This window comes from Macaca nemestrina, chromosome 18 (genome assembly GCF_043159975.1).
Source record: "Macaca nemestrina isolate mMacNem1 chromosome 18, mMacNem.hap1, whole genome shotgun sequence".
In the NCBI taxonomy this organism is placed as follows: Eukaryota; Metazoa; Chordata; class Mammalia; order Primates; family Cercopithecidae; genus Macaca; species Macaca nemestrina.
This window is the reverse complement of record NC_092142.1, coordinates 84,719,979-84,742,564: the sequence shown is the minus strand read 5'-3', so window position 1 is coordinate 84,742,564 and position 22,586 is coordinate 84,719,979. Positions and strand designations below refer to the sequence as shown.

Sequence of the window (22,586 nt, the reverse complement as noted above, 5' to 3'; positions counted from 1 at the left end):
ACCAACCTGGCCAACATGGTGAAATCCCGTCTCTACTAAAAATACAAAAATTAGCCAAGCATGGTAGTGGACGCCTGTAATGCCAGCTACTTGGGAGGCTGAGGTAGGAGAATCGCTTGAACCCGGGAGGTAGAAATTACAGTGAGCCGAGATCGCGCCACTGCATCGAGCCAACGAGAGCAAGACTTCGTCTCAAACAAACAAAAAAAGGCAAGAAAAAAAAATGTTAACAAAGCGACAGTGAGAAAGTTAGAGATCATTAAAGCACTGTGCTGCCGTTACAGGCTCCATTCTTCAGGGGGCGGTGGGGGGAGGTAACAGCTCACAGGGATGGTGGCACGATCACATTCAACTGAGTATTTGCTTAAAACCTAATACCGCATATACACAGACTAGAAGGGGAAATTGGAGAAGGCTGCCAACACAGCCCCGGTCAATTTCCAATCCCTGAGGAGAGCGGAAAACCTGGTAGACCCCCGCCTCACCCCGGTCCTCCTCGATTCAGGTCCATCTACCCTACACCGCCCCCTTTAAATCGACCCTTCGCAGGAATGGTGAGGGTGATGTGGGAAAATACCCTCCTCGGGGCAGAATAAACAAGCATGACGTCAGGGCTGAACGCCCGCGTCTAACTTCTCTCCTTGGGCCTAGCCCATGCGTGAGCAAACAACTGGAAACAACTGGCGCCCTCCAGGCTAGGAAGCCGAGCACCGCCCGGGAGCCCCGCAAAACCCGGGAGGGGTTGCAAGGACCTTTGAAGGAGCAAGGGCGGAGGATGCAGGTACAGAGCGCGGGCCCGTCTCCCCACAGCCTGCGCCCTCGGCCAGCGGGCGCTCCCAAGGTCATTGCCCGAGGCCGGCCCGCAGCCGCCGCGCGACTGGCGAAGACGGACCGGGCGCTTCGGGACGGCCCTCCGAGCCTGCAGCCATGGAGGCCGGAGTCCCCGCGGGCCGGACTCAATGTCACCTGGCTCCGAGGCCCATTCAGTGTTTCCTGCGGAAGCCGGGCGGCCACGTTGCGGGCGTGCAGACTCGACGGCTCCCGGCCCCCCGACACGGCCCGGCCTTGCGGCCCCGCACCGGCCACCTCCTGCCTCACCTGCCGCCACTGCCCGCCGCGACCGCCCTCTACGCCCGGTGTCTCGCGACCGGAAGAGAGCAAGGCCGCGCCGCGCAGCACCACGGGATCGAGGAAGACTCCGCCTGCACCCGGCCGCGCAGAGGTCACCGTGGAGCGGAAAAGGGTAGCGCTGAGAACGTCGTAAAATGCCGGGCCGGGCTGCTTTCCGGCAGGCGTTGGAGAGACCGCTTTCCGGCGGCGCCGGGCGAGAAGCGCGAGTGGGGTCTGGGGCTGCGGCTTCCCAGAGGCGCGAATCGCTTTTCGAGGAGCCGAGGCACGAACGGGGCCGGGCCTGAGGGGCCCCTCACCAGCCCGCGGCCGTGCCATCAATCACCGCCGACTCGTCCCGCTTCTCGGCTGAGGCGCCGCGCGGCCGGGCAGCGGGTCCAGGCCTCAGCCGCGCGCCCAGGGGCCTCGGGGCCCTCCCGGGTCAGCATGCCCGGGGTGAAGCTGACCACCCAGGCCTACTGCAAGATGGTGCTGCACGGCGCCAAGTACCCGCACTGCGCCGTCAACGGGCTCCTGGTGGCCGAGAAGCAGAAGCCGCGTAAGGAGCACCTCCCCCTGGGCGGCCCGGGCGCCCACCACACCCTCTTCGTGGACTGCATCCCCCTCTTCCACGGCACCCTGGCCCTCGCCCCCATGCTGGAGGTGGCCCTCACCCTGGTAAGCGCGGAAAGGGCCCCTTCCCCGCCCTTGCAGGCAGCCTGGACTCCCCTCAGTCAGCAGAGAGGCAGCTGGTTCAGCTGGCTCAGCGGTCGCCCTCCAGCAGGCTCCTAGGACCCGCTCCCTAGGGTCGCCGTGGCCAGGAATGGGGTGATCCACGATGGCGCTTGGGTCTTGGCGCTGAATAAATAGCGTTTCGTAGTAGCAGCGACTTTAACCGTCGTGGATGCTTTTAGAGGCGCTTTAAGGCGACGAGTTATACGTTAGTTTCCTGAAATCAGTAGCCTTTGTAGAAACAAGTCATCGTTAATTTGGTTTCGACAAGGATTCGACAAGAGTTTCCATTGAGGATTTCGAGTTGCAGGAAGTTTTCACGTTGTTGGGACATTAATCGCTAGCATTTGGTTCTTCGCACCTTCACAGAGCCGATTCCTTATCTGGCAAAGTGTAAATGCTGTGGTTCTTTGGCTGTCGGTACTCGGGCACCCCGGAGCTCGGACGCTTTTAGAAAGGTAGAGTTGCCAGATCAGAGCTGTGTCTTCCCGTGATGCATGTCAGGCCTCGCTCCCCTTGAATGTGCCTGACCTTGTGTAAGGAGAATTTGTTCCCGTTGGTGGTTAACAACTTACCTAGAATGCTTCCATGGCTTTTAAAAGCTAGAGAATTTCTATGGGGCCGGGCGCGGTGGCTCACGCCTGTAATCCCAACACTTCGGGAGGCCGAAGCAGGCGGATCACCTGAGGTCGGGAGTTTGACACCATTCTGACCAACATGGTGAAACCCCGTCTCTACTAAAAATACAAAAATTAGCCGGGCGTGGTGGTGGGCACCTGTAATCCCAGCTACTCGGGAGGCTGAGGCCATAGAATCGCTTGAACCCAAGAGGCAGAGGTTGCAGTGAGCCGAGATCCTGCCACTGCACTCCAGCCTGGGCAACAGAGCAAGACTCCGTCTCAAAGAAAAAAAAAAGAATTTCTGTGAAATTAAACAGCAGAGCAGACGATCTGTCCAACACGCTTTTATGTTTTTGTTTGCAGTGACAGCTTTATTGAAGTACAGTGGGAAAAAGATGTAGCATGCAGGTAGACTAGTTGGTAATTGAATTTTAGACAGTAGCTTTTCAGTTACTGTGATGAATGAAGGGAAAAAGACCATCTATAAATTCTATCGAGTTGTTAAAACCTGAAGGAAAAGTAAACTGTAGCCTCAGACCTACATACTTGAACTGAGATGCTGTTTGTTTTTCATTTAAAAATATACTGTGATGCCAAAAAATAGTAGCTAATTCATGTAAGAAGTAGCTAAGCTTGAGAAGGTGTAAATAGAATTTCTTTATCTGTGTCCCCGCCACCAAGTAAAACGAAACCATTTCATAATCTGCCATTTCATAACTTACCTAATTATGACACCCAAGTCAGTTGTGGGCAAACAAGAAGTATCTTTGGGCAAACAGTCCTGGCGTAAGGTTACTGGGCACATCTTTGAGTGCTGTTGAAGTTAAACTTCATATCATTTCCGGGTAGGATTCAGATGATTATAATACTTAGGTGATATTTATAAAACCAAGTATTTTAGCTCTTGAAGAAATGTGCTGTCAGTACTGAAACACCACTGGGGGGTGTGTGTGTGTATGTTTTAATCCAGGTCTTTCCAACCATCTTTTTGCTTTTTTGAGATGGAGTTTCGCTCTTGTCACTCAGCCTGGAGTGCAGTGGCATGATCTCGGCTCACTGCAACCTCCACCTCCCGGGTTCAGGTGATTCTCCTGCCTCAGCCTCCCGGGTAGCTGGGAATATGGGCACCCACCGCCACACCCAGGTAATTTTTGTATTTTTAGTAGAGATGGTGTTTCACCATGTTGACCAGGCTGGTCTTGAACTCCTTACCTCAGGTAATACGTCCGCCTCCACATCCCAAAGTGCTGGGATTCCAGGCATGAGCCACTGCGCCCAGCCTTTCTAACCATCTTAATTGTTCTGTTATCAAGAGAATTATTGGATCTGTGAAATGCATTGACTTGCAGGGAGCTAGATTCATCAGTAGCATTTATGCAGGATTATTCACTTTTCTAATAAATGTTTTTGAGTGTCTGCTTTGCGCCAGGCCTGTGCTGAGGAGGGATATGGCTGTGGGTGAAACACAGCACCTGCTTAGCACTTGAAGGTGCAGCAAGCCAACAGGCACAGTACCTGAACCTCACAGGCGGAACTTAGTAAAAAAGCAGCAAGGGATTTGAGAGAAGTCAGCCAGCCTAGGCTTGGGCAATCAGGGCAGTCAGGTTGCCCAGAGAAAGGGTCATGCAAGTAGTGGGCCAGCCCTTGACCCTCAGGAGATGGGGGATGGAGGGAGAGTATTCAAGGTACCAGCATGTGCGAAGAGCAGGAGAAAATAGTTGGCGGAAGAGGAGAGCGGGTAGGGGAGTTTGGAGAGAGCAATAGGATGGAGTGTAAAGGGGCGGTGGGCAGAGAGAGTTGAGTGGTGGACAGGTTGCTTTGTAGTGACCTTGTAGATCATGCAGAGGCATTTGGGCACCATCCTGAGGACAGATGGAAGCCACTGGAGGAGAGTTGCATGATCAGATCTGTGCCTTCAAGTGATGGCCCCAGCCTTTAGCAGAGAGGATGCTGGAGACAGGAGTACACCCTACACCCAAGACTAGAGGCAGGGAAGTGGCAGAACTGAGTGCAGCTTGGATATGGAGAAGGGGACAGAAGAAAGGGCAAGCGGGAGAATCCACAGGTCTTGGTGACTAATCGTGCCTGGACCTAGGGGAAAAAGAAGTGAGGGTGATACCTAGGTTTCTAGCTTGTGCGCTGGGACAATGGTGCGGTGGTGCCATTTGTTGAGGGAAGAGGCAGAGAAACAGGTCTGGGAGGGGGTGATTACTTCTGATTGGGGTATGTTAAGTTTGAGATGTTCAAATGAAGAAGTCCTAGGTTGAAAGGTGAAGAATGGGTCTGGGTTCAGAGACCAGAGATGTAGATTGAGAACCAGCGGTGTGCCAATGACTTCTGAAGCCATGAGAGCAGGTCATAGCGCTTGGGGACTGCGTAGGGAGAAGCTCTCCAACTTCATGTTTCCTCTGCTCTCACTGCCAACAGTCAACACAGAAGAAGACTTTCCCACACACCAAGCAGCAGGCACCAGCTAGGTGTCCCCGCATTCTGTTCTGACACTACCTACCTGGAGATAGTGTCAGAGCCCACAGGTTGAGGGCTCAGCAGCAAGTCCGGGCTCTGGAACTTCTGACCCACCAGCTTCAAGGTGGGATTTCCTTGGCCTTCTGTTTGGATTTGATTAATTTGCTGGAGCAACTCACAGAGCTCAGGGAAACCCTTATGTTTATCGGTTTATTATACAGGACGCTGCAAAGGATACAGATGAAGAGACACGTAGGGCGAGGTATGGGGAAGGGGCAAGGAAGCTCCCCGCCCTCTTGGGTTTTTATGGGAGCTTCATGACGTCAGCATTCCTTCCCCCTGGGTCTAGGGGGGGACCCTCTCCTGGAGGGTCTTAAGACCCACCGTCAGCAACACTGAGAGGGGAGCAATGGAGTGGAAGGAGGGCAGGAGAAGGTGGGGTCCTAGCACCCCTGAGGCTCACACACCTGGCATTCTAACAAGACTAACCAGGGCCGTGAGGAGCCAGGAACGGGCAGGAAAACCAGTATCTCTCATCACACCCCAGGAACGTGGTGTGGGGACACTCTGGCTTTTACGGGTTGAGTGGAGGAGGAGTCACAGAGCAAATAAGGACCAGTCCAGGGGTGGGAGAAGAAGGTGTGGCTGCTAGCCATGTAAAATCCTGTCAGAAACTTCTAGGACCTTCTTGAAGACAAACTTGAACCTCACTTGGAATGTCAGATACCGCTTATTCTTCTCATTCTTAAGTAACCTTGACAGAGTTGAACACTTCTGTTCCGACTATGGGATATGAATGCAGTACTTGACAGAGTTAAACCCAGGAACTGTAAACAACTGCATTCAAGTCACCTGTACATGAATTTTCCCCGGGGAGCAGGGCTGCCTCCCAAACCACTTACCAGGGAGGGAAGATGCCCAGAGGGGACCTTGACTGAGCGTGAGAGGGCACCGGGCACCGCAGGGGCCCGCTCTGACCTTGCTCCCGCACCTTGTTCCTAAACTCCGCACTGTAGACATCCAGCCTCCAGCACCTCCGCCCACCACGAGTCCCCATCCAGCAAGTTAGGGCCACACTAGACTCCCTGCAGTAACTACTCTTCAGCAGTGAAAACAAGCAGTAAGTTTTGCTAAGCAGTAGTTATTTGTACTGACTCTTCCGAGATGGAGTCTCACTCTGTCGCCCAGGCTGGAGTGCAGCGGAGTGATCTCGGCTCACTGCAACCTCCGCCTCCCAGGTTCAAGCAATGCTCCTGCCTCAGCCTGCGGAGTAGCTGGGACTACCAGCGCACACTGCCCTCCCGGCTAATTCCTTTTTATTTTAGTAGGGACGGTTTCACCGTGTCACCCAGGCTGATCTCTATCTCCTGAGCTCAAGCAATCTGCTCGCCTCAGCCCCGCAAAGTGCTAGGATTACAGACGTGAGCCACCATCTCCGGCCCTAACGAGAATTTTCTCATTCACGAAAACTCATTCCCTCAGCGGTTGACAAATATGAAAAAGACAGCAATCCAGTGCCCATGAAATAACTTTCAGAGGAAAGTTACAGAGGAAAATTTGCAGCTGGAGTCCATCCACGAATTTTGTACTTCAATTAAGCTATTTTTATTATTCCCCTTTGACTTAGTGACTTTCTAACCTGAAGGCAATGAAAACTCTCAGTGTTTAGAGCCGTAGTTTATGAGGTTATCAGCCATAGAAGATGCGGTTTTAACAAACCATCTAAATCCATGCAGCTGTGTAAATGAGGCCTTATTCTCATGGCTCTGTTCTATGCAGAGAGCTTCCTGTTGGAATCGTTTTTGATAAGGGAGAAAGACCATAGACCGTCCATCAAAGGGCAACATTAGATTCCTTTGAAAGGCTTTTCGTTATTTTCCATTAAAAAAAATCCTTGCATTTGTGCATGCTTTTTATTTTTTTAAGTACTTACGCCTATTAACTTATTTATCCTTATAACCCTTTGACGTAGGTAGTGAAGGAATTATTTCTAATAGCAGAAACCCATAAAATGTTAGTAGGAAAATTAGCTTGAACCTGTTTCTCTAATCCCTTGTTGCCCTTTTCCCCTCGTTGATTTCTAGTGCGGTGGAGCAGCTTCCGTTACGTTCTGCACAGATGACTTGCCTGCTCACTGGCCTCGTCACCAGGATTTCAGGCTAGAATTCTTGCTGTGGCCTCCATGTGGGCCTGCCCTCTGCTCCTCTACACAGCAGCTGCCCTGGAACTCTCCCATGCCCCTCCTCCCTCCTGCCCTTTGTTCATCTCCAGAACATTCACATGCCGCCTTGAGAATGGGGAGAGGGCTGCTGTGGTTCCCCCTTTGAGTTCTTCCCCCTGAACTTCACCCTCCGTCTCGGTCCCATTGACTTCCCAAGCTCTTCCTTCATGGTTCCCGCTCCTTCTCATTCCATAGAAAAATCGGCAGCCGACTGGAGGAAGCTTTCCTTCTCAGTGAAAATAACAGTTCCTCTACTTCTGAACTCGAAGGCCTACTTTTTGCTACAGATAGGAAGGCTCAGCCGGTTACCCTCAGCTTGTTGGTAAATGGCAAGTTGCGGTCCCTTCCTCGCCTTCTATATGGTTATTGTACAGTCCCTTGTACACAAGGGGCGTGGGGGGCCGGTGCAGATGTTTGCAAGGCTGCTGCGAGGAGCTACTGCCTCTGTGCAGAGTCTAGTTGGGAATGAATGGGGTGGCCCCAGCCCTTTTCATAGTTCTCTTCCATGTCTGGAACAGAGGCAGCCAAAAATACCACCTTTTGGCATTGAGCCAAAAAGGGGTGGTAAGTAGACTCATGCTGGGGTGAAAATGTCCTGTCTCCCCAAAAGTAAATGAAATTGCATGAGTAAGTGCAGGATGTGGAAGGTGTCTGTATTCAGAGTCAGTTTGACTACATTGACAACAGTCTCCACAGAGTTTTCTCCTGAACTTTTATTCTCATCTTGATTTTTCACAAGATGCGCATCAGGGTATGGGGTGTCATACCGCGAAGCAGGGACGTGGAAATGGATTCGTTGGGAACAGAGGTTGGGTGGCTTCTCAGCCCTGCCTTGTCTTGCCTCGCTTTGGAGGAAGCTAGTTGCCTGGACTGTAGCTGCCACTTAGATCCACCGCAGCTTTTCAAGCAGGAGCCATTTGGGCTGAGGGCAGGATCCTGCAGCCACTGGAGACCTGGCTGCCACACCCACACCCACACCACCAGCACGCCCCATCCCCTTCCCCTAGCCCACTCTACTCCAGGGCGCTCTCACCTGATGCCTAGTTTCAGATTCTGGCCTGTCAGAGGAAACTGCCCTTCTTATTAGAACTCGTCCGCCCTGCCACTGTGAGTGCTGAGGCGTGGCGGAGTCTCCGTTCCTCCCTTTGAGTTCTCCATTCCTCAGTTGGTGAACAGGCTGTGTGTGCCCCTCATAGCCATCCATACAGCTAACTTGGTTATTCTTGTGTGTGTCATTCAAAAGTTCTAAATTCTTTTTTTTTTTTTTTTTTTGAGACAGAGTCTTGCTCTGTTGCCCAGGCTGGAGTGCAGTGGCCGAATCTCAGCTCACTGCAAGCTCCGCCTCCCGGGTTCACGCCATTCTCCTGCCTCAGCCTCGCGAGTAGCTGGGACTACAGGTGCCCGCCACCTCGCCTGGCTAGTTTTTTGTAATTTTTAGTAGAGACGGGATTTCACCGTGTTAGCCGGGTGGTCTCGATCTCCTGACCTCGTGATCCGCCCGTCTCGGCCCCCCAAAGTGCTGGGATTACAGGCTTGAGCCACCACGCCTGGCCAAAAGTTCTAAATTCTAAAGCCAGGCCAGAGCTTTTGTGACCTGATTCACTTTAAGGGCAACCTCTTCAAAGCAGTCTACTGGAAGTTCCAGGTCATGACATTTTTCTGCTGGAATTTGGTTGGGCTCTTGGAGTTTTCTTACAGGAATTCCCTCAGCAGGCAAAATGTAAGTTGAGATATACGTGGTGTTTGTCATAGGAATCATCTTTTGTACCAGGTGCTTTCTGTGCTCTGAGAGCGGGTACAAGGTGATACCATATGTGTTCACTCGTCTACGAGTCCTGACCAGGTGGCTTCAGCCCCGGAAAGAAATGGAGGAGCCAACTGAGACTGCTGCTGGGTGTCTTCGGGCAGTTGCCTGTAGCTAAATAAAAAATACATCCTATGCTTTTCCTAGAAAATGTTGTATGGTGTGGTCAGCTGAGTAATAACCCCCCAAATATGTCCACGTCCTAATCCCCAGGCCTTACGTAGCAAAACGGATTTTGCAGATGTGATTAAGGACTTGAGGTTGGAGAGATTATCCTGGATTACCTGGGTGTGCCTCATGTAATCACAAAGGCCTTTGTCAAAGGGAGGCAGGAAGGTCAGAGAGAAAGGAAGAGATGGATGATGGAAGCAGAGGTCAGAGTGAGGTGGCCATGAGCCAAGGAATGCAGGCAGCCTCTAGGTGCTGGAAAAGACAAGGAAAAGGATTCTCCCCTAGAGCATCCTGAAGAAGCACAGCTCTGCTGACCCATTATAGACTTCTGACCAGTAAGATAAAAATTCTGGCTGGCATCATCCTCAACTCAGATGACTTGCTTGCTCATTGGCTTCGTCACCATGATTTCAGGCTAGAATGTTGTCATAAGTGGGAGTTGAACAATGAGAACACACAGACACAGGGAGGGGAACAACACACACCAGTGCCTGTCAAAGCAGGAGAGCGAGGGGAGGGAGAGCATCAGGACAAATAGCTAATGCATGCGGGGCTTAAAACCTAGGTGACAGATTGGTAGGTGCAGCAAACCACCGTGGCACATGGATTCCTATGTAACAAACCTGTATATTCTGTACATGTATCCCAGAACTTAAATAAAGATTAAAAAATAAGACATACACTTTAATCAAGTACAGTTTGTTTCGGAAATGGAAGAAATTAGGGAATTCGAAGTTAGACAATCTGAAAATATACACATTAAAAATTCTAAGAAAAACAATCATACAGTAATCTCTATGGATGGTGAAAAAGCCTTCAATAAAATTTATTAGTTTCCTTAAAAAAAAAAAAAAATGGGCATCGTGGCTTGCGCCTGTAATCTCAGCACTTTGGGAAGCCAAGGCAGGAGGATTGCTTGAACCCAGGAGTCCAAGATCAACCTGGGCAACATGATGAAACCTTGTCTCTACAAAAAATTTAAAAATTAGCGGCTGGGCGCGGTGGCTCAAGCCTATAATCCCAGCACTTTGGGAGGCCGAGACGGGTGGATCACGAGGTCAGGAGATCGAGACCATTCTGGCTAACCCGGTGAAACCCCATCTCTACTAAAAAAAAAATACAAAAAACTAGCCGGGCAAGGTGGCGGGCGCCTGTAGTCCCAGCTACTCGGGAGGCTGAGGCAGGAGAATGACATAAACCTGGGAGGCGGAGCTTGCAATGAGCTGAGATTGGGCCACTGCACTCCAGCCTGGGCAACAGAGCAAGACTCCGTCTCAAAAAAAAAAAAAATTAGCTGGACGGGGTGGTGCACACCTGTAGTCCCAGCTACTCAGGAGGCTGAGGTGGGAGGATCACTTGAGCCCAGGAGTTCAGGCCGCAGTTTAACTGTGATCTCACCACTGCACTCCAGCCTGGACAGCCAGAGTGAGACTGTCTCAAAAAAAAGAAAAAAGTGTTGTTTTTAAGCCACTAACTGTGTGTAACTTGTCACAAGGGCAATAGGAAACTAAGACAGTGGCCAATCTGACTGTGAAAATAAGGGCAGGCTACACTGGAGAGCCGGGATAGGGACACCCGGGTGGGGGGCAGAGACATGGGTCACCTCAGGGGAGAACACACTCAGGAGGCAGCCCGTGATGGCACATGGAGGCTGGGAGCACGGTGCTCAAGGATCAGCTCATCAAGGAGCTTGACCAAATTTAGAGCAAGGCCCTGTGATGGTACATAGAGATGTTTGTTCTAAGCAGCAATAGAAAGCTTCCGGAATCTATTCCATTAAGAGGTGAAAATGTGAGTTGTTTTGGAGTTGTTTTCAGCAAAGTCACAATGATAGCACCATTATAGATATTTTAGGGACGTAATCCTGATCTTTTGGGTGGATGACCAGAATGTCTAGTTGGTTCACTGAGCCCTGGTTTTGACCCAATATGGTAATTCGTGAACTCTTAGGAGGCAGAAATATCCTAATCCTGTGCGAGCCAGGGACCCTTGGACTGTAACTGTCTTGTCTGCTTTTGATCATGAAGGAGACTCAGAGGCCCAAACCAGAATTCAGGAAAAAGAGCAATAGGATTGTGTTTAAAAAACACACACATGCATTTTTAACCAGTTTATTCCCTACAAAAAAATGAAGTACCAATTTTGTTTCCTCTTGTGCAGACTGAGAATAGACTTTATTACAGTGTATTCGAATTCCATTATGCCAAAACAGGATGACCTTTTGTTGTTTTGAATAATGGCCTTAGACCTGCAGGAAGCTGCATCTGATGAGAAACATGGTACCATAAAAGAAACCCAAAAACACCAAAGGCCTGCCACCATGCTCCCATTTCAAAGCACACCATAGAGAGCTAAGGACATGTGCACATGCTCCTTCCTAACTTGGGACCTCTTTACCCTCCACCCCAGCTGCGGGGTATTTCACGATGTGATGCTTAGAATGCTGAGATCAAGTATGAAAAGACCTTTTTTTTTTTTTTTTTTTTTTTTGGAGACAGAGTTTCGCTCTTGTTGCCCAGGCTGGAGTGCAGTGGCATGATCTTGGCTCACTGCAACCTCCCACTCTGGGGTTCGGGTGATTCTCCTGCCTCAGCCTCCCAAGTAGCTGGGATTACAAGCACCCACCACCATGCCCAGCTAATTTTTTTATTTTTAGTAGAGATGGGGGTTTCTCCATATTGTCTCGAACTCTTGACCTCAGGTGATCTGCCCACTTCAGCATCCCAAGGTGCTGGTATTACAGGCGTGAGCCACTGCACTTGGCCTAAACGACTTGTTTTGAAAGAGACTGAGATTCCCCTTCTGGCTCTGTTCCTGCCTGGTTGCGCAAACTTAGAACCTCTCTAAGCTTTGTTTCCTTAACTCTGAAGGATAATGATTTAAATCATTTTAAGGATTTCTAAAGCCCCGGTTCTTTATAAGAGAAGGTGGATAAAGATGATTTTCCTTCCGACTCTCTGCAGCGCTGTACCAAACCTGTGGACAAAGGGTCCTCTCAGTGGGACTGAGGCAAGCGGTCATTCCTTACGGTCAAAGTCCTGCCCTTCCTGACCATGTTTTCCTGAGTCCTAGCCTTTCTTGTGGGGAGCAGGGTATGAGGATTAAGATCCTGTCATGTCTTGTCCCAGCATGTGGGAGTGAGATCTGTGGTTTTTGCGACTTGATATTTAAGGGAGAATCATTCATCTTTTCCCAATTTTTGTTCCTCTTTCAGATTGATTCATGGTGCAAAGATCATAGCTACGTGATTGCTGGTTATTATCAAGCTAATGAGCGAGTGAAGGATGCCAGGTACGTGGATGCGGAACCGTCTGTAGGCGAGGAAGTGAGCACATGACAGGCAGAGCCTATCTCTCGTGTGCTTTTCGACCAGATACGAAACCTGTGAGACCCATGCCCCTTCCCTCTGTGCTTATTTATAGTATCTGAGGCAAACTGTGGTGTGGATAATTCCAAACAACAGAAATTCCAAACATTTCTATTAACTTTGGGATTCTGTTCTGTGTCTTCTTTATTTTGCATGAAGGGAATTCATACAATGAAAGCGACAGTCGGGGTTCCGGTTTCTGTCCCTGCTCAGCTCTGCCTTGCTTCCTCTTCCCAGACTAGGGGTGGTGGTGGGCAGAGCACTGGGAAGGAATGCTGCTCTATTTGCCAGCAAATAGACCAGCCTGTAGGTTTGGGGTCAGTACTCTGATGAAAATGTGGTATTTGCTGCCCCATTTATGCTGGTTCTTTCTTCCTTTTATCCGGATCCTTCCCCCACTGGGGCTCTCACTAATAACAAAGCTGAGAATTTTTCTGTATGTCTGTGTCATCTTGGTCCCAACAGAAAAACAGAGGACACGCTCGGGTTGGGATCGTCTGAGAAGGGCTTAATAAGCAGGCTGTTCACAAGTCATGGGCCGTAGATAAGAGAACGCACAGGGGGTCGTGCAGTAACCAAGACTGGCAACAACAGTCCAGAGGGTGGGGAGGAAGGTGCTGGGTAAAGAAGTCCACCTTGAGAAGAGCAGTGCCCTTAGGCAGGTGGCCACAGCCAGCCTGACATGGCCTCCCATCTGGGGAGGGGTGGCCCAGAGCAGTCAGTACCTGATGTCCCTCTTTCATTTTCCTTTGGCTTAACACAGCCAGAAGCCAGACGGGCAGCTGGAAAGTCCACACAGTATATAACAGGGGCATGCGTCATGCTGCCCTGACGTGGCTTCCTCATGTTGTCGGATAGAGCCAACCCTCCAGTGTCCAGGGAGATGGGGGTGCAGTGAAAGGCCCTGCCATTGGGTCCGCTTGCTCAGCACAGATAAGAAGGTGAGCTCGAGCACTTTGGAAATAATATTGTAAGCTGGTGACCGCATTGCTATCACTGATGAGGCACCAGTGTTTCTGATGAGAAACATGGTATCATAAAAGAAACCCAAATTTAGAAACATAATTATCTTACCCTTTTGGAGGGCTGGGTCCACGCACTGGATCCTGAGGGAGGCAGATGTCCTAGGAGATGCGGCGCTCAAAGTCAGTCCACTGAAGCGTCTGCTGGGGCGGTTGGGAGCGCATGGAAGCCTCATGCACGCTGGCTCTTCTGCTGCTTCCTCTGAGCCCATGAGCAGCACTGGCCTGTCCGGCTTCAGCACATCTCTTCTGACTCTCACTGGGATGTCCTCTGTTTGATATTGCCTGCCACCCTTTGTTGATGACTCCGTGTCTCCTGTCCTTCACTGAGCGAGAGCCTACCCACAGGGCCACATCCATCTTAGTCTTTGTTACATGAAACACTAGGTGTGGGCTGGGGAAAGCGCAGTCCTCTGGCCCTTGCCCTCCTGTGGCTGAGTTAAACATGAAGGACAGTGCAAACGCAGGCTGCAGTGCAGGACAGTGGCCCCTGCAGGGGGCTTGGCGGCAGGGCCCGGGAGACTTAGACCTGGTAGAATGATCCCAGAAGCCACAGGGCACGATGTCCTGTAAACCAGGCCCTCGAGAGTGGGCAGGGCCTTGTCAAGTGCAGATGTAGAGACCAGGAGGTCAGCATTCCTGGTTGGGGGATAGAAGACACAGGTGAAGACGTGGCAGTGGCTGGGGCCGTGCCCACATGGAGGGAGATGCTAGGAAGTAAGGCTGCACAGGTAGGTTGGGCCACACCTAAGGGCTCCTCCGTGCTCAGAAGCATTTTGAACTTCACCTTGCAAGCAGTGGGGAGCACCCTTGGCAGGAATGTGTTCCTGGACCAAGCAGTGTCTCCCGCGGCTGTCCCTGCAGAAGGGAGAGGAGACTGGGCAAGTGGGAATGGCATCAGGTTGTCAAATGAGTGCAGGGGCCTCCCTTTCCTTAACCCCTCACGCGCAAATCCGTGTCTGATGTGGTCACCCCACGTGGACCCGTGCAGGCTGTCCTGTCCTCCTCTCTGCACACACCTCATCTGGCTCACAGCCCTTATGTTCTTACCTCTGTGCTGACCTCATTACAGCCCAACCTGGAATTATCCTACTCAGACACAGTTTTCCTGCTCTCCATACCTTCTAGAATGTCGTCCCTGTCCTCACCTAGTCCACGTCCTTCTGCATCCTCTAGGAGGTTTGCAGTCCTTCATTAATAGACTTTTAAATGCATCCCAAGCAGCCATTTGTCAGATGTGTAGAGAGGATAAACCTTAGGTAGGGGTCTGCCACCCTGGAATAGGGAATCCACCCCCCCGTGTGCCCAGTTGTTTGAGGAGGAAACCTCAGGTAGTTAATGCTGTCCTATCCTTGGGCTCTGTTAGAGTCATTTTATTTCATCCTCACAGCAATGCACAAGTGAAGAAACTCCAGCCAGAGAAGGTGGCTTCTCAGAGGCCACATGGCTTGGGAGCTTAGGAGCTAGGATCTTGCCAACTTCTGACTTAAGTATGGTTTTGCTTTTGCCTGGAAAACCTTCCCCTCTCTTCAGCCAGACCTAGCTGAAAATTTACTCTTATTCTAGAAATATTGCCTGATTCACAGTGTCTTGCAGCATGAATTGGAGCCAAGTAGACCTGGATTCAAATTCTAGGTGACTTACTGATGCGCCTCCTTGGGCCTCCGTGGCCCTATCTGTAAAATGGAGCTGAGTTCGTGCCTCAGAGAGTAGTCATGAGGACAGAATGAAATAGCGCAGCGTGTTTGGCCTTGTGCTTGGTTTACAGTAGTGGCTGGTGCTGTTACTAGTGCTGCGATGACTTTTTCTATTATTTGTCTAATGTAGTGTTTGTAACTTTTATGAATTTCCTAAACCTTAGGTCATTCTATCAAGTTTTATTATATGATTTGTTGTTGACCAGTGTTTTGCTTCATAGTTAGCATTTGATATGGGCAGGTTTCAGTGCCTGGCAGAGAGCCCTGGCCTGAGGCAGACACTCAGGAAGAAGCTTTTAGATACACAGCATAAGATGGCACCTACACGCTGGTCCAACGTGGTGCTGTTGGGAGGGTGAGCAGAGGGGTCTGCCTTCAGGATGCCTGCAGTTTTGGTTGGCAGCTGTGTCTTTCTAGGAACAAGGAGTTCCTGACAGCAGGAACCACAGCGGGGCAGTCTTCATTCAGGATGAAGTGGATCAGTATTGGAGATTCAGTGCCTAAGACAGAGAAATGCAAAGTTGGCAGCTCTTTCCGATACTTTTGACAGTTCATTAACTACAGATTTTTTGGGGGGTGGGTGGGGAGCAGACAGAGCCTCACTCTGTCACCCAGGCTGGAGTGCAGTGGCATGATCTTACCTCACTGCAACCTCCGCCTCCTGGGTTCAAACTATTCGCCTGTCTCAGCCTCCCGAGTAGCTGGAATTACAGGCACCTGCCACCACGCCTGGCTAGTTTTTGTATTTTTAATAAAGACGGGCTTTCACCATGTTGGCTAGGCTGGTCTCGAACTCCTGACCTCAAGTGAGCCACCCGCCTCAGCCTCCCAAAGTGCTGGGGTTACAGGCATGAGCCACCACACCTGGCCAACTACAATTTTTATTTTATTTTATTTTATTTTATTTTTGAGGTGGAGGCTTGCTCTGTCACCCAGGCTGGAGTGCAGTGGTGCGATCTCAGTTCACTGTAAGATCCGTCCCCTGGTTCACACCATTCTTCTGCCTCAGCCTCCGAAGTAGCTGGGACTACAGGCGCCCACCACCACGGTTGGCTAATTTTTTTGTATTTTTTAGTGGAGACGGGGTTTCACTGTGTTATCCAGGATGATCTCCATCTCCTGACCTCGTGATCCGCCCGCCTCAGCCTCCCAAAGTGCTGGGATTACAGGCGTGAGCCACCGCGCCCAGCCACAAAGTTTTAAACTTCTTTTAAAATAATAAATTTTAGGCCAGGCATGGTGGATCACACCTGTAATCCCAGCACTTTCAGAGGCCAAGGCGGGAGGGTCACTTGAGCCAGGAGTTCAAGACCAGTCTGGGCAACATAGCAAGACCTCATCTCTACAAAAAAATACAAAAATTAGCTGGACATGGTGGCCTATGCCTGTGGTCCCAGCTACGAGGGAGGGTGGGGTGGGAAGATGACTTGAGCCTGGGCAGTTGAGGCTGCGGTGAGCCATGATCTCGCCACTGTACTCCAGTCTGGGCAACGGAACAAGACCCCATCTAAAAATCGGTGAACAGAAAGATATATGCTTAGAATTCTTGAGTATCTAAAATGGTAGTTTTTCTTTTTAATGAGGTTTCTTTATCCTCTTCCCAATAAAAATCCCTGACCAGCATGATCAGTGTTAAGTACGAGGATAAGGGCTTTGCAAGCTCTTCATGGCAAGTGGCCCTGCCTTTTGCTTTCCAAGTTCCTCAGCAAATGCAGGAGCAGGCAGAGGTGGGTACACGGGCAGGCCTCCTGAGGGCTCTGTACTCGCTCCTCACCATTTGCCATCAGTGCTGTAGGGACCTGGCACCCACTGAGTCCTGGTTGGTGCAGTGAAGCACTGCCTTCCCTCTGTGCTAGGAGCAGCTATCACGCTGCTTTCTTCAGTACGATTGACTTCTACCTGGAAAATCTCACTTTCCCTCTTAAGTCATATTTTTCTTAACACAGTCACATTTTTGTTTTTTTGTTTTTTTGTTTTTGAGACAGAGTCTTGCTCTGTCGCCCAGGCTGGGGTGCAGTGGCCGGATCTCAGCTCACTGCAAGCTCCGCCTCCCGGGTTTAGACCATTCTCCTGCCTCAGCCTCCCGAGTAGCTGGGACTACAGGCGCCCGCCACCTTGCCCGGCTGGTTTTTTTTTTGTATTTTTTAGTAGAGACGGGGTTTCACCGTGTTAGCCAGGATGGTCTCGATCTCCTGACCTCGTGATCCACCCGTCTCGGCCTCCCAAAGTGCTGGGATTACAGGCTTGAGCCACCGCGCCCGGCCCACAGCCACATTTTTAAGTCATATTTTTCTTAACACTGCAGCCCTATAATCAGTACATCACTTTGTCAATTTTGAAAATGAAAATAGAATAATCATATAAAATAATTTTTTAAAACATTAATTTTTTTTAGCCTAATCACAAGGAAAGGATTGTAATTGTATATTGTGTGCTTTGTTAAATAACTCACAATAATCCATGTATTTTTATGACTGTTAAAAGAAAGATGGGGCCGGGCACGGTGGCTCACGCCTGTAATCCCAGCACTTTGGGAGGCCGAGGTGGGTGGATCACGAGGTCAGGAGATCGCGACCATCCTGGCTAACACGGTGAAACCCTGTCTCTACTAAAAATACAAAAAATTAGCTGGGCGTGGTGGTGAGCGCCTGTAGTCCCAACTCCTTGGGAGGCTGAGGCAGGAGAATGGCGTGAACCCAGAAGGCAGAGCTTGCAGTGAGCCGAGATCGTGCCACTGCACTCTGGCCTGGGCAACAGAGCTAGACTCCGCCTCAAAAAAAAAAAAAAGAAAGAAAGATGGATGGCTTGGTCCCTGCCACAAAAAGCTGAAACTCTTGATTGTGCGGGGCAGATAAGATGCACAGAAGGAAAGCAGCACGTGCCATGGACTCTGTGTTAGAGCCTCTTAGAAATAAATCCTCAGAGCTCCAGCAGAGCAGGGGGCCTCGTCCAGGGCGGTTTAGCAGGGCTTTGTGGCGAGGGTGGCATGTCTTCTGTGCCCTGAAAGAGGGGAAGCAATTCAGTAAGGAGGGCTTGGTGTGGAGGGCCAGACAGGGGACAGTGTCAGTGAAAAGATGGGCATGTGAGGGAGATGACATGTAGGCAGATTTCCTGACATGGAAGACACAGCATTGCCCCTGTGGCTGAGCATGGTAGCTCAGCTCACCATGACGAAGGCCTGCCTCTGCCAGCCTGAGAATGGTAGCCTTCATCTTGCAGGCAGTGGTGAGCAGTAGTCTGTGGGGCCGTGAGCACCAGGGGATGCGATGGGAGTTCTGTTTTAGGAAAATTTAGTTCAGGAGAAACTTCAGGTTACATCAGAGAAGAAGAGCCTAAGCTGAGCTTCATAGCGCATGCCTGTGGTCCCAGCTGCTTGTGAGGCTGAGCAGGGAGGATTGATTGAGACCAGGAGTTGATGGCCATGATCACACCTGTGAATAACCTCCATGCTCCAGCCTGGGCAACGAAGTGAGACTGTCTCTCTCTCTCTTTTTTTTTTTTTTTTTTTTTGACACGCACAGGTTGGAGTGCAGTGGCATGACCTTGGCTCGCTGCAACCCCCACCTCCTGGGTTCAAGCGATTCTCCTGCCTCAGCCTACCAAGTAGCTGGGACTACAGACGTGCACCACCACACCCAGCTAATTTTTGTATTTTTAGTAGAGACGGGGTTTCACCATGTTGGCCAGGCTGGTCTCAAACTCCTGACCTCAGGTAATCCACCTGCCTCAGCCTCCAAAAGTGCTGGGATTACAGGCATGAGCCACTGCACCCATCCGACCCTATCTCTTTAAAAAAGAGAGCAAGCGAGCCTAGAAATTATGAGACCAGTTAGGAAGCAGTTTTAGAAGCCCCTGCCTGAAGGAAATAAATGGCAGGGAGAATGCAGGAAGGGAGGGCAGAGAAAGGACCTGTGACCTGCAGGGTGGGAAAGAGCAAAGGAAAAGGTGGCCTCAGGTTGGAGAGGCTGGAAATGGGCTGGCCTGCTTGAGTGTGGTGGGTTCCCGCAGGGAGGCTTTTGAGGGGGTAGCAGTCTTGGGGCCATCAGGCAGTGGTCAGGAGACTTCCAGGTGCTGCTCTGCAAGGGAATGGGGTAGATGGCAGATTGCACAGAGCTGTGGTGAGGACATGGCGCAAGACTAGCGGCTTGTTAAAGAAGTTGAAGAAACAGGCGTGGAAGGGAAGAGGGAGGCTGGACAGCAGCTAGAGAGAACCAGTTCAATGCTTTTGTTTTTCCCTGAAAATAAAGTCTTACACAGATTTGAAGGCAGAACTGGGGCTCGGGCACAGAAAGAATATAAATAAGGCCCCTGAGGAGAAGGCCCCTTCCCGACATAGGCTAGAAGAGTAACTTTGTGTTTGGAGACATGGAGCAGGAATGGTGTAGGAGCTGCTCTGTGATTAGTTCTATTAACTTAAGGTAGAAAGGTAGCATTTATCAGGGTTGGATGGCGGCAGGGCCAGAGCCAGCAGTGAAGGCTCATGAGCATGGAGAAGATGTGGAAAGGCTGAGGAATTTCTCAAAGGGTGATGGACCACCAGCTGCCCTGAGGTTGCTCTTACTTGTTGCAGTGGACAGGTTGCTTTGCTAGCGTGCAGATGGAGAAGGCCAGCCCGGGAGACTTGGGGTTTGGCCCAGGGGCTGGCAAGTGCCCTGCAGTAGACTTTATCTGCCTGCTTCACGCTACTCTCCACTAGGTTCTTGGGAGCCTTCCGTTAGGAGATGCCTCTCAAGATCCCATCACCAGGGCTTTCTGGTTGGAGTGAGGCAAGGACCTGCTTTGCATGATGCGCCCCGTTACCTAACAGTGTTCCCCGTCCTTGCTGGCCACACCCATCACAGTGGGGCTGTCATCACCAAGAGCCACTTTAAATGGGCAAAACATATTTACCTGGCAGGGGAAACACCAAGATCACAAAGGTGGTTTTCCCAGGGCAAGGTTCGTCCGTTGCACTCCGGATGTGCTGACCCTGCGATTTCTTCATATGTGGGGAACTGCCCTCATACTCTCCCCAGCAATATAAATAAATAAGTAGGCTGGGCACAGTGGCCCATGCCTGTAAGCACTTTGGGAGGCCAAGGCAGTAAGATTGCTTGAGGCCAGGAGTTCAAGACCAGCCTGGGCAACATAGCAAGACGTCGTCTCTACCAAAAAAAAAAAAAAAAAAAAAAACACTAAAAAGTAACTAAGTAACTGGGTGTGGTGGCCTGTGCCTATAGTCCCAGCTACTCAGGAGGCAGAGGTGGTGGAATTGCTTGAATTTGAGGTTACATTGAGCTATGATTACATCACTGCACTCCAGCTTGGGCAACAGAGCAAGACCCTGTCTCTACCAAAAAATTAAATAAGTAAACCGGTGAAGCTAGCACGTGCAGCCTGTTGACTACGCCAGTCTTTCTGTCATTGCTTGTTAAGTCTTGGTGGTGTTGACTGTGCCTTTTGTAAACAGTGTTGGATGGCATTGACTAGAATGTGGTAGCCTGACTATTTCTTTGACAGTCCAAACCAGGTTGCAGAGAAGGTGGCCTCCAGAATCGCCGAGGGCTTCAGCGACACTGCACTCATCATGGTAAGTCGCTTCTGTACAGCATGCGGGAGGCCCTTGCACCTCCCCTCACCAACATGGAGCTTGCTCTGCGGCGGTTTCCTTTCCGCTAACCCCTTCATTCATTTATCTGCTTGAGACCATTGCCGCCTCTTGCAGTTTTCTCCCAGCTGCAGACCAGTTGAATCCCAAACCGTGGCTTATGTGCTCCCACATCACTACACAAGTGGGAGTGGGGTCCCCTGCCAGCAGCAGCACCTGGGAACTTGTTAGAAATGCGAATTCCCAGGCACCCACCCCAGATCCCACTGAATCAGAAATGTGGGGGGTGGGGCCCAGCAGTTCATGTTCACACACCTTCTAGGTGATTCTGATCTGAACATGCCAAGTGCGAGAAGCACAGAATTAGAACAGCCAGCACAGCCTCTAGGGGCGTAGGGAAAGAAGGCACTTGTATGTGAGCAGATGACATCGAGGGCCTTGCTGAACAGCCTTGATTCAGACAGAATCCTAGGATGAGGGAAGAAGTTATATTTGGAAGCTTCGCTTTTGTGAAAAAACAGTGAAGGACTTGACATTTTCCTGCCTAACACAACAGTTTTCCTCGGGCCAGACGCTCGCGCCACTCTGCATACCGGCTCTGTGGGAAGAGTCTCTGCCCCAGCCAGCATGGGCACTGCTGCAGGGAGAGCCCCGAGGAGGCGCCTGTCGCTGCTGTTTGGCTAGCATTCTGTTCACTCTCATGTCCTTTGCCTTGTGCTCAGGTAGACAACACCAAGTTTACGATGGACTGCGTAGCGCCTACGATCCACGTGTACGAGCACCATGAGAACAGATGGCGGTGCAGAGACCCACACCAGTGAGTGCGCCCTATGCCGCCGCGCAGGCGGGGCTTTGTCAGCGCCTGGCCACGCGAGAGCCGCTCTCGCCCAGCCTGTGTTTTCAGTTAGTGTTTTCTCCAGAGGCATGGTACCAAGCATATTCCCCAGCTCCTGTAGGCCCGAGTGCTCCAGCGCTTCCAGGCGGTGGAGGGAACCTCAGTGGTATTCACAGGTCTTCCCACCCCAGGCCCTAGGGCACAAACACTCTTCTTCCCAGGCCTTTGCTTTGGTGTATCTGTGGCCACTCAGAAAGCTTCAGTCATCTGCCACCAACTTTCTCAAAATTCCATGTGAAGGGAGTCCCTTCCACGTATTAACCATGTTTTCTATGCTGTGTACGTCTTCATGCGTTTGAAATGCCCATGTTTCTGAGTACTCTGCGCCATCTCTCCTCATACCACTGTGCATATGGCTGGCCTTCTCTCTTGATGCTGTTACAAGCCGCCCATTTTCACTGTTAGATGCTGACTTCTTCATGTTTGACCCGTAGTGACTACTGTGAAGACTGGCCGGAGGCACAGAGGATCTCAGCCTCACTCCTGGACAGCCGGTCCTACGAGACGCTTGTGGATTTCGATAACCACCTGGATGACATTCGGAATGACTGGACAAACCCAGAGATCAATAAAGCTGTCCTGCACCTGTGCTAGGCAGGCACCGCCATGACTGGGCTCCAGGCCTTTCCACTACGTTGAAGAAGAAAACCTATTTTTAAATGTAAATAAAATATCTTGTAGCCTGTGTGGAAAGCTGACCGTTTTAAGAAGTGGCATGTGCCTTGAAAGGGGGCAGAATGTTCAGTCGGTCGTGTTTTTAACAGAGTCTCTAGAAGAGGTGCAGACATCCCGTCTGACTGTCCCTGTGGACTCTCTCAGTTGTATGTTGCTATAATCCTCCAAATCAAAGCTCTTTCTGCTTGTGCAAGATTGTTCCTATTAAACAGTTTTAACTAA

At 50.7% G+C, this 22,586-nt stretch overlaps 2 protein-coding genes and 1 pseudogene across 6 annotated transcripts in view; 2 read left to right on the top strand and 1 right to left on the bottom strand.

Moving 5' to 3' along the window:
• Window positions 1–1,233, bottom strand: part of LOC105496797 (cytochrome c oxidase subunit 4I1) — a 7,970-nt gene extending 6,737 nt beyond the window's left edge. Inside the window, exon 1 of one of the 4 annotated variants that reach the window (XM_011767412.2) lies at window positions 1,099–1,233. Coding sequence is in view for 1 of the 4 variants with exons in the window: in XM_011767411.2 (XP_011765713.2) it covers window positions 967–983 (17 nt within the window). In the remaining 3 variants the exon portion in view is untranslated. Of the gene's footprint in view, window positions 1–752; window positions 776–966; window positions 991–1,098 lie in introns of those variants that run through there. The other 3 variants (XM_011767414.2, XM_011767411.2, XM_071085054.1) reach the window with 3 other exon arrangements.
• LOC105496798 (ER membrane protein complex subunit 8) lies at window positions 1,218–22,586 on the top strand. 2 transcript variants are annotated; one of them, XM_011767415.3, is made up of 5 exons: window positions 1,218–1,785; window positions 12,336–12,412; window positions 20,707–20,776; window positions 21,517–21,611; window positions 22,124–22,586. In XM_011767415.3, exons 1-5 carry the CDS (start codon window positions 1,555–1,557, stop codon window positions 22,281–22,283), a joined length of 633 nt encoding a protein of 210 aa, XP_011765717.1. In that variant the 5' UTR covers window positions 1,218–1,554; the 3' UTR covers window positions 22,284–22,586. The 2 variants fall into 2 exon arrangements, with proteins under 2 accessions (XP_011765717.1, XP_011765718.1); XM_011767416.3 differs by lacking the exon at window positions 21,517–21,611.
• On the top strand, window positions 20,090–20,222 carry LOC112429362 (U1 spliceosomal RNA; annotated as a pseudogene).